Consider the following 17,576-nt stretch of genomic DNA (forward strand, 5'->3'; position numbering starts at 1 on the left):
AAATGTGTTTATATACAAGTGTATCTTTTGTAAAATGTGTGTTACTGTAAAATAATATTATTGAACAATTTTGTAATGTAACAGGGCCCTCAGCGGAGCAGCACAAGAGCTGATGAGGCTACTTGATGTAAATAAAATGTCAATAAAATTAATAAATAAAAACATTGTCCTCTACGTATCTACAAATTCAGATCTGTTTCATTATTAATTTGATTAAGAAAACAATAACTAAATAACATTTGTTCTGATTCTTTATTCCTGTCTTCATTTCTTGGAAAATAATCCACAAGAGTTTGTGAATTCAACAGCAATAAGCAAGGCCTATAGTTTGTCACATCTATGCCTTCACTTTATTGAGACTGGCTAACATCCCTTTAGAACAATTAAACATGGATTAGTCCCAAAATGTGAGGTCCTCATATAATGAAAGACACAGATAAAAAGATTTTATCGCGTCTGACGTCATCTGTCAATCAAACTCGAGCATGGTTTGTTAACAAGTGTTGTGATGATGACTTGCTGAACGCGGCGGTACATGTATGACCAGGTGCCTTATTGTTAATTTTGCACCTTCAAACATACAAACCATCTCATAAGTTAGGTCTTTATAGTAGGAAACTTTCTTTCATGAAGGCACCATGCCAACAATGCCTAGAAAAGTTGCTTTTTGTCTTGTAAAAGTACATAATTTTTCGTCATTTTCTGCTATTCCTTTTCTTCAATCGGCCTTTCTTTTTACGAGCTATTACCTGTGTAAACCAATCAAGGATCGTAATTGACAGTGACATCAGACGCGATAAAATCTTTTTATCTCTGTCTTTCATTATAGTCTGTCTTTCATTGTGGTCTGTCTTGTCTAAAGTTGAGAGTAACGCCATGTTGGATTTCTCAGTGGCATATTTGAATCAGCGCGTGTACACGGTTGCATCACCAGCGTACGGACTAATCGCACTTCTATGTGTGTGTATACACCCCTCAGCATTAGGTTAGTGTGTGTGATTCGAACCTGTCACTGTGGAATCCAACATGGCATTATTCTCAACTAATCTAACAGACAGACTATTATAATAGCACTATGGTTTTACATCAATTCCCATACAACTGCAACAGTAACAATGGGCTATTCCAGTTGATATCCATACACCCCCTATGGAAGACATGATCTGAATCTCCCACATAGGGGTGTAGATTTTAAATAGAGTCACCCATATTGAAATGCCACACCCTGTGTGGGAGATTAAAAACAAGTATTCCATACGGGTGTATGGATTTCAATTGGACTACCCCAATGGATGATTTTCCATATTTTCCTCACAAGACAGCCACAGAAATTGCTGTTATTTTTGGTAGATAATTTTTCACAATTTCTGGTTATTAGAAAGTGGGCAAAATGCGTAACTACTGTAAAAGCATGAAATGTTCGTGTGCATGAAAATTTAGCAATGCAGTTGATTAGCGAAATTTTCATCCATGTAAAAAATGTTTTCTTCCTATAGGCCTTTAAGGGCTGGGGTATGAACGTTTGGGCAGTATTTATTGTGGGACATTAGAGCACATCAGACATATCAATTGCATTCTGAATACTGAAGAATGTCCTTCTGATATCAAATAATTTTGATTTTTTGAAATTAGCAATTTAATACACATTTTATGGCAAATCATTAAAATTGATATTTTTGATATTTAACAGTACTGGTAAACTTTATAAATCTGATGATTTATACTTAAAGTGTATGTAGGTGGGATGAAAAGCCACGATCAATTGAAAATTTTGACCTTTCGTATTGAATATACGGATTTTTTCCCCAAAAACACACACATAAAAAGGTCTTTAATATGAAAGGTCAAAATTTTCAATTGACCGTCGGCTTTTCCTTCCAGCTACATACACTTTAAGAATATATCATTAGATTTATATAATTTACTTGAGGACTGTTATATATCAAAAATTGAAAAATATCAAATTTTTATAATTTGTCATAAAATTTGTATTATATTGTGATTTTCAAAAATGAAAATTATTTGATATCAGAAAGACATGCTTCAGTATTCAGAATGCAATTCGATAGGTCTGAGGTGCTCTCATGTTCCACAAAAAATACTGTCGAAACGCAATAAACGCTCATTCTAGATCCCTTAAGGAAATGTAAAAATTCACAAAAAATGTATATCCCAGAAACATGGGTTCTCTCCAAAACGGACAAATTTAATGCTGCAAAAATATCTGGTTTTTTACAGCAATGCACACAGTCCATGTTTCTCGTCCCCGTCAAGCTCCCTTTTTTGTCGTTATCTCCTTTTTTTGTTTACTATTTACTATTGATTAAAATGCCAAAATCTTCCTACATGTATGCGTCATTGGCCTCTGAACATGTTCAAAGCAAAACCTCCTATGTAACCTCTTGGCAGTTTTTTTTTTTAACATGTTCAAGTCAAGGGCCACAAGCAGGGTCTTAGCTAGCTACCCGTCTGGCCGTCATTTTAGACAGGGAGTTTGCTCCTGGGACGGGCAAAATTAATGCCTTTGACAGATGCTATATTATAAATTGTATGTTTTGAGAAGCTAATTGACCTTTTTAGTAGACCCAATTTGTATAACAAGGCCATATAAGCACATATTTGAACTTTTGGAACCCCCAATGGGCTATAAATGTTTTAAAGGTCAAATTAGGACAGGCAATTTTATTCAAATGACGGGCAACCCTCAATTTCTAGCTAAGACCCTGGCCACAAGTGCAAAACTTTTAGTAAGGAGCAATAACAGTAAAAGCATTGTTTTCTTTTAATTACATTTTCAATTGTTCAATCCACTGATAATTATGTGAATAACTCCTTACCACTTTGTCAGAAGCAACGATCTGTGCTGATCCCTTCTCCACAAATGCCTGCAAGAGTCGAACCAGGGGCGGTATATTGCCTAGTCTCTCCCACAGTATCGGTGCCAGCAGGAACGGGAACATGGCCATATAGGGCTCTGGGCAGTCTTTATGTAACTCTAACATCAGTGACATGATCTGGAACACATATGGGATGAATTCTGAAAAAGAAAATGGTTTGTATTGCATTTAAAAATGCACACATCAATGTTGAAGATTAAACTACCATTTCAATTCAAATGGCACGTTATGTCCTATTCAGCTGGAAATTGTTTTAGTAGTTTTATGTTAAATTCCAGATGATAAATTGTTGAAATTGTTAAATCCAATTGAATTCTCGCTATTCGCAATAAGGGCGCCGCCCGCGGTTTACGATGTAATTGTGATGTATCATGATGTATCATGGGAAAAGGTCGACATCCAAGTCCGCGCAATACGAATATTACCATGCTATTACATAGGAACACGTGACAATATTGTTTAGTTTGTCAAAATAAAGGTGTTACACGCGAATCGATACTCAATAATACTTAATAATGTGATTTGAAATGTGCACAATTAATTTTTTCTCTATCGATTTGCGTGTAATACCATTATATTGACAAACTAAAAAATATTGTCACGTGTTCCTATGTAATAGCATGGTAATATTCGTATTGCGCGGACTTGGATGTCGACCTTTTCCCATGATACATCATGATATATCACGATTACATCGCAAACCGCTGGCGGCGCCCTTATTGCGAATAGCGAGAATTGAATACAATTTGTCGCCATATTAGAAAATTTTGTTTAAAATTCCAAAATCTTCCGCATATTTTCCACTTTTTTAATGGATGAAAACAGTTGGACCTGGAATGAATTCAAACTTTTGAATTTGGCTAAAATTCCAAAGTCTTCTTCAGAGGGAGTATGACTTTCAAAAAGATGAGCTCAGTGAAATTGTAATAAAGTTATATACTGGTATTGTTTCCTGTAAATTTAATACAAAGACTTTGGAAAAATACAAAACTGGGTCTCATATAATTAGTCTCTCCCGGCACTCACAGCAGTAACACATGGGTGTGTTACTGGTGCCAAGTGACATGTTTAGGTGATGTTACCTGCAGCAGTGACATATGAACAGTCTCTGCAATTCACACCTATTGGAGCTAAATAACAATATGCATCATGTCAGTAAGTGACTGTTGTGTGTCTGGATGAAGAGAATAGTATTTCCCCAAGTAAACATAGGACACGGACCAAGGTCAGATGGACTTGTGGTTTGTAAAGTGTTGAAAACAGTCATAATTGGGTGTGATAATGCTCCTCTTTGGGGGTCCATTACATCATTTAGAAATCAAATGATTGTAATTGTATCTGGATAATCTGTTACCTTGGTACTTTGAGATCATGTTTACATAATTAATTTCTTTGCGACTCTCATTTCTGTAGGTGCAACGGCCAATTGAAAAGAGGAAGTTATGGCCAATATTTTACAAGTGTTACTTGGTAGGGTAACACTCTTGGCAGCCATGTCAGAGAAAATAAAGGTAGAGAAGCGACACTCCGTACAATTAACGTGCAGACGGCCTATACCGATGCGAGGACAGAAAATGTGACTCTCCTGCTAGTCTCGGCGCTGGCCAGACTGTATGCGGTATGAACAAAAACATAATTAACTGGTTGTGTAGGAGACTAGCAGGAGAGTCACATTTTTCTGTCCTCTGCTGTCCTCCGGAGTGTCGCGGTCCTGGCCATGTTTTTTAATGTTTTTAGATGTTACTGCATGCAGTAACATTGTAAAATGTGACCTCAAATTGACCTCATTTGAAGGGCGCCGCCAAGATATGGACTGGTGTGTGTTACTTGTAGCAGTAACAAAAGTGTGTCACTGCTTTTAGTGCTGGGAGAGACTGATAATGGGCTATTCCAGTTGAAAGCCACATTACCCCTGTGGAAAATTTAAGAAACATCTTCCACAGAGGGAGTATGTTTTTCAAATGGCATTGGTTAGGGTTTATTATTCTGGAACCCATACACCCTCTGTATATGCCTTTACCTATATCTTCCACAACTGGAGTGAGGATTTCAAATGGAAGTTACCCGATTGTCTATTGTAGTATTTGAAGCCCATACTCCCTCTATGGAAGACTTAAAGCAATCCTACCACAAGGAGTTTTGGAACCACTCCCCCTGTATATGGCTTTCTTTATATCTTCCACAGTTGCATTGAGAATTTCAAATGGAAGTTACCCAATTGTCTATTCTATTTGAAACCCATACTCCCTCTATGGAAGACTTTTGCTAAATCTACCACAGGGAGAGTGTGAATTTAAAATGGAATAGCCCAATAAGAGAAAAACACTAGTCATATTATTATTCTGCCCACCTTGTACATCTGTTGTGAGGATTTCTTGGAATGGCGGGAACAACTCCGTCTCAAACGCTGTGACTTCTGTGGGATTAGACTTGCAGCCAACTCTTATGGATAAGCTCATAGCCTCAAAGAGGTAATGATTGAAATGTGGTTTGCTGGGGTTCTATAAAATAATTATAAGATTTAAGATACTCGGTTAATATAAAGTTTATTTTCTTTGTTTAACATGACAAAAGTCCACATTTTGTTGGCGACTTTAAAATTACATGTTAACTTTGTATTGGACTTTATCAAGCATTTGGGTGTACTGATTCTGCAGAGTTGTGTACAAGATAACCTTTTGCCCGATTTGTGATACATATTATTAGAACATTCAGTGTGCGACCCTGTCACAATGGCGCGTTAAATATTTTCTCTTGTTCTCTCAGGTCCCACCAAAAATAATGTGCAAACATTGCTATCAGGTCCCTTAAAGTGTCAAGTAATTTTCATATTCAGTCTTACCTTTGCTACCAAAATAAGTTTGAGTTTGAGATGACCCAAGATGATCTTCAGGTAAGGAACCATCTCCTCTTTCATCAACGATAATGACCTCATAATTGCTGTGGGGAGTGAAAAAGAGTAAATAAATTATTAGATTAGGTGTTCCGCAAGGTTCTAACTTAGGTCCCTCAGATGTGAAAGATTTCAAAAAGTTCTGCATCTTATCAGAGCAATAAACTCTGAATAATTACAAAGAAAAATTGGTATTTCCATGCAGGTGGGAACTGAAAGGCTTTGTACAAACTGATAGGGATTTTGCGAGGGTGTCCCCTTCGACAAACATGAGAAATGGGTAAGTGCAATAGATGAAATAGCCCCGACTGAGAGAATAAAGAGAGTATAACACCGCTCATTTTGTGATGCCAAGACCTCCACAGTCAGTCACGTGTGTACTAATTTGCAGGGGTGGATTTAAGGGGAGGGGCACCCGGGACACCCCCCTAATTTTTGCAGAGCAGCCCCTGACTCTGTGTATTTTTGCAGAGCGGCGCCTGACTTTGTGTGGGCGCCGAACAGCCACAGCGGCGGCTCGGCACCCCCCATTGAAAATTCCTGGATCCGCCCCTGATTTGTGTGTGTAAAAGAGCACAATTTGAATGTGTACTAAACTCCAGTTAAAAAGTCATACATACTCCACACTTGAGAGGTCATACAAGAGGAGTGTGTGTGTATATCCTCATTCGCTGTCGTAGTGCATGTTAATAACCATTGGTTACTGCTCCAAGCCTGGGCTCATACACCTGTTCCAAATTTTGATATGCCATAGGCTTTGTGTTGTGATCATTTCGATCAGTTGTTCGTAACAAAGAAAGCGTGATGCAGTTGACCTAGCAATGGTCATATTTTAATGTGCCCTACGACAGCAAATTATACAAGGACAAAAAATGTTGTCTTAAATGTACAACTAATGGTAGAGTCTTTCTCATGTGCTCATCTTGGATAGTTATACAGGTTTGCAGTTGTTGGGTAGAATTATTGTGTTCCATTCATGGAAAAATAATTATATTGATAGATTGCATGCCGTAATTATTCTCTCCAGACCCAGACACATTCAGTGCTTGATGAAAGAGGTTTGTAAGCATGCTTCCAACCTGTGTATTACGCTGTCTGTGTGGATATGTGTGTCGGGATGGGTAGGGGTGTGTTTGTGCGATAGTTGATCTTTGTTTTCTCACCTTTCATAACATATTCATTTTCTTCAGACCCTGACATTTCCAATGCTCCAAATAGGTTGGTAAGTAATGCTTCCACATGTGGCTTCACAGTTTCGGCTGGTACTCTGTGGGGTATACAGAAATAGAGACATGTGATATTAGACATGGCTTCTGCCATTTTTATCAACACTCAACAGCCATTATTTCTTTGCCAAAAGTCTCTCATTCTGTTCCTTTTTTCTTTCCCTTTCTCTATCTCTTCACCTCTTTATGTCCTTATCATGTATGCACCCACCCCAAACAACAAATATGTGTAACCAACAACAAGTCTTACTTGCCTTACCGAAGACACACACATTTTATTAGGTTAATTCACCCAAGCGTAAACAGAACCCAACTGGAGATGTTTGTAAAGCATTTTATGCTACTTGTTATCTATCAACACTGACCATGAAGCATGGACAAACATTGTCTTCATGTGTACTCATTTTATACAGTGTGTACTGTGTGCCCATGATTGATGGTGCTTACAAAACCACCCCCACCCTCATACAAATATGTATAACTACCGGCAAACACAGACCTTACCAAAGACACACACATTTCATTTATTTAATCTTCCCATGAACTCTTCTTGGTTTTATTCACCCAAGCATAGACTGACCCGGCTGCAGACGTTGTTTGTAAACAGCATTTTTGTGGTCTATCAAGAACATCCATGAAGCATGGACAAACATTTCTGTGCTCCATTTTATACAATGTGTGTCCCTGATTGGTGGTGTTACAAAACCACGCATACAACAAACAAACATGCATGTATTGACCACATATGCATTGACCAGTGACCACATATGCATTGTTTGGAAACCCAATCCTTCCATCACTCGCAAGCATAAAATGCTGTCAGAGTTGTACGCACCTTTAAAGATTCCCAAATCAGGGAGTTTGGCACTTGGATTCAAGATCAAAACTGGTCTAATGTGTTTGAAGCCAATAATACGCAGGAAAAGGTGGATGCTTTTTATGAACATCTTAACAGTGCTATGGAGTCATTCTTCCCACATGTCAAAGTAAAGAACCATGATAATGATAAAAGTGGATTACCCCGAATTAAAAACTAATTGAACGCCAAGCAGCCTTTCTGGCTGATGATAAAACTCAATGGCGTCAACTTCGCAATAAAGTTCAACGTGAAATTGCTAAAGCTAAAATTAACTATCACGCTAACTCTGTCAGGAATTTACAACATAAGGACCCACGTAAATGGCACCAACAAATTAAAGTCATGACTAATGATACAAAGTCTGAGCACAACATACATGTCCCCGGTATTCAGAATTCTGATCATGTCAGTATTGCTAACAGCATCAATGAATTGTTTGTGAATGTGTCTTCCAACATCAATCCTCTGGATAACACAAAGCTTCCTTCTTATTTACCTGCTTACAACTCACCCCCTCAATTATATCCTTGGGATGTGTATGCTGAGCTCAGCAAGGTAAATCGGAGTAAAGCATGTGGGCCGGATGGCTTCCCTCCAAGGTTGGTTAAAGAATTTGCCTATGAGCTGAGTGTTCCCTTAACAGAGGTTTTGAACACCTCCCTCATTGAGGGAGTAGTCCCTTCTCAATGGAAGAAGGCCATTGTAGTTCCAATACCAAAAACAAACCCACCAAGCATTGAGAAGCTACGTCCTGTCTCACTTACTGACTGCTTTGCAAAAATTGGGGAGGGTTTTATATCCAAGTGGGTTTTAGAAGATGTAAGTCATAAAATTGACCACCAACAGTTTGGTAATGTCAAAGGTGTGTCAACATCACATTTATTTAATTAGCATGCTTCACTTTCTTCATCAAGGCGCTGACAAGGCCAGCAACGTTGGCACAGTGTTACTCACGGATTTCTCAAAAGCATTTGACTTGATCGACCATACTCTGCTTATGGAGAAATTTATCCATATGGGGGTCCGTGAGTCTATTGTGCCATGGTTGTCTGACTTTGTCAGCAACAGACAACAGTGTGTTCGTTATAAACATGTTCTTTCTGATTACAAAACTGTAAATGGAGGTCTCCCACAAGGTACAAAACTAGGCCCAATAGGCTTTCAGATTATAATCAATGATGCTGTATCAAGTAGTGTGCCCAAAACAAAATGTTGGAAATATGTTGATGATTTAACAATTGTTGAGAACTGTATCCATCCCCAATCCAGCCAAATTCAAGATGTTTTGGATGAATTCAGTGAATGGTCTGCCAATAATAATCTGAAACTTAACCCTTTGAAATGTCAAGCCCTGCAGGTCTGCTTTAAGAGGAATCCACCCAATAATGTTATCAAAATCAATGACATTCCTCTCAACTTTGTTTCTGAGGCAAAAATTGTGGGTATTTGGATGCAGGACAACCTCAAATGGGATAGAAACATTGCTGAAATTGTGTCCAAAACCAATCGTCGGTTGTATATGCTTAGGATTTTAAAAAGGTTTGGTTTTAATACCCAGGAATTATGTTCAGTTTACAAAGGATATGTACGACCATTACTTGAATACGCGGATGTAGTATGGCATTCCTCACTCACCACAACTCAAGATTATACTTTGGAGCAGCTGCAAAAAAGAGCTTGCAAAATAGTTCTGGGCAAATTGTATGATGGTTATGAAAACGCTCTTAAGCTGTGCCAGCTAGACTCTCTAGCTGATAGGAGGGAGGATCATTGTCGTAAGTTGGCCTAAGGGCTTTCTGCTTCTATTCGAACAAAAGATCTCATCCCTCCTACCAGACTGGAGAGTCATGGCAGGGTCCTTCGCAATGCAAATCAAATCTCTCAACTTTATGCAAGGACCGATCGTTTCAAAAACAGCGCTATTCCATACTATATCAATTTATTGAATAACTAAATGCCCTGAACTGTTTTGCACATTCTGACTTTTTAAATATGGTAATATTGAGGCAATTTTAGCCTTTTAATGGTGTGTATTTATAATGTTTTTGAATGATGTCTTGAATAAGTGCAATATTTTATTTTCTATCAACAGCAGTTGCTGTATTTTTCCATGTTAATATTGATACTATATTTTTTAATGTTTAATTGTTTTTAATATTGTAAACCACTTGTAATTTGGCCTGAGGGCCACGATTTGTGTGTGAATAAAATATACTACTATACTATACTATTGTACATGCACAAATATAGATACTCTCACTCTCTACTTTAAGTTTTGTATGGCTTATTATTTCCATATTACCCAAAGATACTTACGCTGGCTGTCCATTAGGTAATCGTACTGTGAATATCCTTTCAATGGCGAGTGCTGCATACGTGTGCACGACCGTACTCTCAGATTTGAGCAGAGCTATGAGACATGGCAGGGCAGCGTTGATGACATCGGCAGGTAACATGTTCCTAAATGTGATCAAGTACTTAATGGCATCGGCTTTCAACACTGGGAATTCGTTCACTGCAGAAAGAAAACAATGCACATGTTACGAGTTTAGTTACTGCTGTAAAAGTGGCAATTGTTTTGCGCATGTAATTTTTTGTGCTTTCACTAGGATCCACAACATGCTCATCTGTCAGAGGCACAGTTCTTAAACCCCAATACATCTGTGCATTCATTGAATGACCTTTGAAGATTTGGGTACAAATACTCATACTCTGCAACATGAGGTCAAATTTTGCACTATGATTATGTAATTGAGATTAATGGACTATGCCATTGGGATGAGGCTATTGTGGTCCATAGTGTTTGTTGATTTTGAACTGACATTTTAGCAACTGATTACTCTTGGATTTTTTTATGATTGTGATGAAGCAACAATCTCTAATTGGGCTATTGTAGTTGAATTCCACACCCCCCTATGAAAGACATTACCTTAATCTCCCACACAGAGGGTATAGATTTCAAGTGGAGTCACTCATTCAGATAACCCCATTTGAAATTCACACTCCCTGTGTGGAAGATCAAGGTCATATCTTCCATAGGGTGTGTATGGATTTCAACTGGAAGGGTTCAATTATCTTACCATTTGGGGATTGCAGATCTGCAGCTATGTTGGCCCTGAAGAAATCAACTACATTTACTAGCTCTCGTACTTCCGTTGTTCCATGCTGAAAACAAAATGTAAATTTATTGTCGTTGTTCAAGATAAAAAAATGTACATGTAGATAAGGCAATGGGGGAAAAACAACCAAACCTTTCAAGTCGGGTCGATCAGTCGGGCGGTTTTTCAAATTTATTTTGCAAAATCACCAAAGTCTGTCCTATAGCTTTTTTTTTTAGTAAAATAAATCAACTTTTTGTCCCAAATACTGATTTAGGGATTCAATCATGTTTCACCGTTGTTCATCACCGTTTAACAACGATGCGACGCGTCGTCTGCGTGCTTTACTTAGCGAGGGCAGCTTCTGCCCGAGCTTAAGTAAACCACGCAGACGCTCTTTCAACAACGAAAAGAAGCTAAAGATCGTATAATTCACGATTATTTCACGGGAAATGTCAGTTAATCATTGTCACTAAGCCTTACAAAAACTTCGATGATTTCTCTGTTAATATCATCAATAAAACGACAGAATAAAACGGCAAAATTTAACTGCAATCTGAAAATACTGAATTCAACTTGTAAGCTTGCATACGCACAAAGGTTCCATGCATGATGAATTTTACGCGCTCGCGTAACGCGTAGTCTCGCTCGCGTTCGTGTATACGCTACAGTAAAAGTGTGGATTCATCACGGTTTAACAACGGTTGGCTCCTGTACAAAGGTATAGGAGGAGTTGTTGAATTTATATTCAAACAGCAATTTCTGACAAACTCAGTCCACTTTTGGCCCAAAAACAGCTGATTTTACATGCATACAGCACATTAAATCTGGGTCCATTGGGCCCATAGAACAAGGGTGTTTTGTTGCCTAAATGTAGATTGTTTTTTCTTTCTCATTTCTACCTATATTTTTTATTTTAAAATGAAACACTTATGCAGGCATGGATCGGATTATGCACTATACTACATGTAAGCCTACAAAAAAAATTAGCCTATTGGCAGCCATACCAACTCTCACCTGTTCTTGTTTGTAGCTTCTAATTAATTCCATATCTTTTCCAAGAGCTTAATATGAAACCATGTTAACCTTGGTGTGGTCATGTTTAATGGCCCTTCTTCGTTAATTGCCCGCTGCCTTGCTCCGCGTCAGTGCCCTGTGTTGGACATCCTATTGGAGATTACACAGTAGCTAACAGAGTGTTTTAAAATCTTTTCTTTCTTACCTTTTGTGTTTTTGACTTGGCTGCTAATGAGGTGACCAGAAATATAGCTGAATCCTTGTTCTTCCAGTGTGTTGATGGGCTCTTAGTGTACTCCTGATTAAACATGAAAAACAACAATGAACAACTTTAGCACTTGTTCATAAGGTATGTAAACACATCACAAGGAATAAACTCCCCTCGCAACATTTCGCCATAACATCGTAAGGTAAAATTCTGTACCTAACTTAGAAATAATTATATGACTGTTTACTTCTTGTTTTGCAACACCTCACCAATTACCTTCTATCAGTGTGGGTGAAGCTGCTGTCAATCCTACACCCCAAGTGAGAAATCTTGGTGCAGTTTTTGATCAACATCTTAGGATGGACAAGCATGTCAATACCTTGTGCCGCGGCGCTACATTTGCATTGAGCAAGATTGGGAAGCTGCGCAAATACCTTGACCCTGACTCCACTCACAAACTCATCCAGGCTTTTGTCATCAGCAGGCTAGATCATTGCAATTCTCTCCTCCACGGTCTCCCACAGAAAGACATAAACAAACTTCAGAGAATCCAAAACATGGTCGCTCGCCTAATTTCTCATACCAAAAGTGGGATCACATAACTCCCGTTCTTCGCGACCAACTTCACTGGCTCCCAATTGAGGAAAGAATCCACTTCAAAATCCTCCTCCTCACGTACAAGGCGTTCCACGGTATTGCTCCTCCATACTTGTCTGAATTGACCAGCCTTTATATTCCACCTCGTGGCCTTGGGGCAGGTAATGTGCATCCCAATGATCATCTCCAAATTGTCCGTTCCCAAACTAAGACCTACGGTAAACGGGCTAAAATTCTGTACCTAACTTAGAAATAATTATATGACTGTTTACTTCTCGTTTTGCAACACCTCGCCAATTACCTTCTATCAGTGTGGGTGAAGCTGCTGTCAATCCTACACCCCAAGTGAGAAATCTTGGTGCAGTTTTTGATCAACATCTTAGGATGGACAAGCATGTCAATACCTTGTGCCGCATGGCGCTACATTTGCATTGAGCAAGATTGGGAAGCTGCGCAAATACCTTGACCCTGACTCCACTCACAAACTCATCCAGGCTTTTGTCATCAGCAGGCTAGATCATTGCAATTCTCTCCTCCACGGTCTCCCACAGAAAGACATAAACAAACTTCAGAGAATCCAAAACATGGTCGCTCGCCTAATTTCTCATACCAAAAAGTGGGATCACATAACTCCTGTTCTTCGCGACCAACTTCACTGGCTCCCAATTGAGGAAAGAATCCACTTCAAAATCCTCCTCCTCACGTACAAGGCGTTCCATGGTATTGCTCCTCCATACTTGTCTGAATTGACCAGCCTTTATATTCCACCTCGTGGCCTTGGGGCAGGTAATGTGCATCCCAATGATCATCTCCAAATTGTCCGTTCCCAAACTAAGACCTACGGTAAACGGGCTTTTGCTGTTGCCGCCCCAATACTGTGGAACGCACTTCCGGAACAGATCCGCAAATCACCTACTCTTGCTCAATTCAAATCGCAGCTAAAAACCTACCTGTACAAAATTGCTTTCCTTGTTTAACTTATGTCATGTTTTTCCCACATATATTTTGCATTGTAATGAGTACTCTTTGTTTGTTGCTTTTGTCATTTTGCTTGTTAGCGCATTGAGAAGTTTTGTAGGTTTATGCACTTTATAATATTAAGTGTTGTGCTGAATGAGCCCAAATGGAAGACAAAAACTGCCCTTTTCATTTCATTTACATTTGCATTATACTTGTTTGTTGCAATAAAGTCACATCTTCTTTTAGATGTTTATTACACTACAGGATGGCTCCTCAAAGGAGTTACACAAAAGAGTTTAAGCTAGAGGTAGTTGCTTTTTATGATCAAACAAATCTATGCCAAATTACAAAAAAGTATAAGCTCAGCAGTAAAAACGTCCTGAGATGGGTTACACAAGAGAAGCAACTCATCCTAAGTAAGCCCAAGAGCAGAAAGATCACAGGGAGTAGTTCGCCATTGTGGCCAGAGTTAGAGCACAGGCTCATTAAGGAGTTGCTGGAGACTAGAGGCCTCCGGATTAAGAGCTGGTGGGTTATAAGGCCAAGAAAGGTTTGTTTGCCCTTTCCCGACCGACCGAAAAATCACGAAAATCTTGGGTCGCGTTTTTATTTTTTTAATTTTTTTTCCTTTTATAACCTCAAAAATTTGTAATTTTTTGCCAAAAAATTATATGAAAAACAATTTATACTTTTCTACGATATTTTTGAGCGTTTTTGAAACCCAAACTTTGCCAAATGATGCCTAATGACTACGGTATGTTTCCATGACTGTTCTCATTTTTCTTTGTTTGTGTCTTGTTTTTGAAACAAGTGGGACGATATAACGCTGTTTACAGCTAAATTTTTTTTTTAGATTAAAAAAAAAAAAAAAAAAGAATCGACCTACCGACCCTCCTTATTTTTGTTTTGGTATGACAACCAAACAATTTATTTTTTTTTTGGCCTAAACAGAGCAAAGGAGTTGAAACAACACATGGATCCTTCCCATCCTCTTTCTTTCTCCAAAGGGTGGTTTCAGTAAGTTTATCAGCAGGCATGATCTTTCTTGGAGGGCCTCAACATCGACCGCTCAGACACCGCCAGCTGAAAAGGAAAAGATCTTGCAAAACTTCTATCAGTTTATCGGAAAAAATGCTGTAAGAGGAACGACGAAGGCGCAGGAGAAGAGGCCTCTTGGCAAATGGAACAAGCAAGTGATAGGAAACATGGATCAAACACCAATACCGTTTGTGTTTGGAGGTGGTAAAATCTATGAACAGAAGCGGAAGAAGACTGTTTGGGTTCAAAGAGGTCAATCGAGACAAGGCAAATGGCAATGTACCGGTACACAACTTAGTGCAGAAGAAAAAGAAGCCTGGGATGGAAGAGTCCAAGTGTCCTTTCAAAAGAATGCCTGTTGTGACGAGGACATCATGATGTCATGGATTAACGCGGCTGTGTACTCTAGACATTGTTTCTTTCGCAAAATTGAGTTTTTTTGATATGTTTGTACTTTGTTATGTTTTTTATAAATACAAGGAATGAAAATCCAGATTTGTTAACTCCAACTACAATATTTTAAGGATTTTATTTCACTATTCCACTCGTGTTTGAAATTGAAAAGGAAAGAAAATCTTTGTTGAACCAGCAGGGTACATCGCAGCCACCACAACGCATCGCGTTGCGTATCGCGCAATTTGTTAACGCACAAATCGCGACGCTTATCTGCATGCGCCGGCGCATCTTATGGAAACACCACGGAAGCACTGATTTCACAAAACCTAGTGGTCAAATGGCTCCGTTTTAGCTGATAAAATGTGGGTTTTTTCAAGTTCTTTCCCCGATTTAAATATCAAGTTATGAATGGATTTCGCTCAAACTTCTCAAGGGGCTGTGGATTTACCCGTTGTTCACGTAATATAAGGTACAAAAACGAAAACTACCGCATTCTCCTGTGAGATTCGATGAAAGTGCAAAATGTGAGTGTAATGAGTACTCTTTGTTTGTTGCTTTTGTCATTTTGCTTGTTAGCGCATTGAGAAGTTTTGTAGGTTTATGCACTTTATAATATTATGTGTTATAATAATAATAATAAATAATAATACTAAGTGTTGTGCTGAATGAGCCCAAATGGAAGACAAAAACTGCCCTTTTCATTTCATTTACATTTGCATTATACTTGTTTGTTGCAATAAAGTCACGTCTTCTTTTAGATGTTTATTATACTACAGGATGGCTCCTCAAAGGAGTTACACAAAAGAGTTTAAGCTAGAGGTAGTTGCTTTTTATGATCAAACAAATCTATGCCAAATTACAAAAAAGTATAAGCTCAGCAGTAAAAACGTCCTGAGATGGGTTACACAAGAGAAGCAACTCATCCTAAGTAAGCCCAAGAGCAGAAAGATCACAGGGAGTAGTTCGCCATTGTGGCCAGAGTTAGAGCACAGGCTCATTAAGGAGTTGCTGGAGACTAGAGGCCTCCGGATTAAGAGCTGGTGGGTTATAAGGCCAAGAAAGGTTTGTTTGCCCTTTCCCGACCGAATCGAAAAATCACGAAAATCTTGGGTCGCGTTTTTATTTTTTTAATTTTTTGTCCTTTTATAACCTCAAAAATTTGTAATTTTTTGCCAAAAATCATATGAAAAACAATTTATACTTTTCTAAGATATTTTTGAGCGTTTTTGAAACCCAAACTTTGCCAAATGATGCCTAATGACTACGGTATGTTTCCATGACTGTTCTTATTTTTCTTTGTTTGTGTCTTGTTTTTGAAACAAGTGGGACGATATAACGCTGTTTACAGCTAAATTTTTTTTTTTAGATTAAAAAAAAAAAAAAAAAAGAATCGACCTACCGACCCTCCTGATTTTTTTCATGAAAGGGCAAACAAACAATTTATTTTTTTGGCCTAAACAGAGCAAAGGAGTTGAAACAACACATGGATCCTTCCCATCCTCTTTCTTTCTCCAAAGGGTGGTTTCAGTAAGTTTATCAGCAGGCATGATCTTTCTTGGAGGCCTCAACATCGACCGCTCAGACACCGCCAGCTGAAAAGGAAAAGATCTTGCAAAACTTCTATCAGTTTATCGGAAAAATGCTGTAAGAGGAACGACGAAAGGCGCAGGGAGAAGAGGCCTCTTGGCAAATGGAACAAGCAAGTGATAGGAAACATGGATCAAACACCAATGCTGTTTGTGTTTGGAGGTGGTAAAATCTATGAACAGAAGGGGGAAAAGACTGTCTGGGTTCGAGGAGGTCAATCAGAACAAGACACACAGCAATGTACTGTGCAGTTGACAATCTTCACTGATGGACACACATGAAACCTATGATTATCTTATGCGGCACCGGTACACAACTAAGTGCAGAAGAAAAAGAAGCCTAAGATGAAAGAGGCCAAGTGTCCTTTCAAAAGAATGCCTGTTGTGACGAGGACATCATGATGTCATGGATTAATGAGATGTGGCATCCTGCAATCAGCAATGTTGGCAAAAAACATGTGCTAGTTGCCGATAGTGCAGAAAAGACCGAACAAGTTCTACAGAGACTTGAGCAAATCGGAACTACACCAGCACTTATCCCGCCTGGATGTACATGCCTAATTCAGCCCTTGGACATCTGTTTTAATAGAACATTCAAGGAGAAATGTAGTGATTTATTCACCAAATACATGCAGAATAGTATAACCAATCCCTGATATAACATGAAACCAAAAAATAAAGACACTAACATTAATGGTGTTGTTACCAATTTTATACATTCATAATGTTCGGATATGACTAAAGTACAAAAAAAAAGTTGCCAATTGTGTTCAAACAAATGTAATGATGAAAGTTCTTATT

General features: G+C 38.5%; 1 protein-coding gene across 1 annotated transcript in view; it reads right to left on the bottom strand.

The window, feature by feature from the left end:
- Positions 1-17,576, bottom strand: part of LOC140139793 (exportin-2-like) — an 80,089-nt gene that overhangs the window by 41,313 nt on the left and 21,200 nt on the right. Inside the window, exons 13-19 of the mRNA XM_072161505.1 lie at positions 12,196-12,288; positions 10,956-11,040; positions 10,192-10,390; positions 6,954-7,057; positions 5,740-5,837; positions 5,248-5,398; positions 2,838-3,037 (exon numbers count right to left, since the gene is read on the bottom strand). Coding sequence (XP_072017606.1) covers positions 2,838-3,037; positions 5,248-5,398; positions 5,740-5,837; positions 6,954-7,057; positions 10,192-10,390; positions 10,956-11,040; positions 12,196-12,288 — 930 coding nt within the window. The remainder of the gene's footprint in view (positions 1-2,837; positions 3,038-5,247; positions 5,399-5,739; positions 5,838-6,953; positions 7,058-10,191; positions 10,391-10,955; positions 11,041-12,195; positions 12,289-17,576) is intronic.

Source organism: Amphiura filiformis, chromosome 18, assembly GCF_039555335.1.
Source record: "Amphiura filiformis chromosome 18, Afil_fr2py, whole genome shotgun sequence".
Classification (NCBI taxonomy): Eukaryota; Metazoa; Echinodermata; class Ophiuroidea; order Amphilepidida; family Amphiuridae; genus Amphiura; species Amphiura filiformis.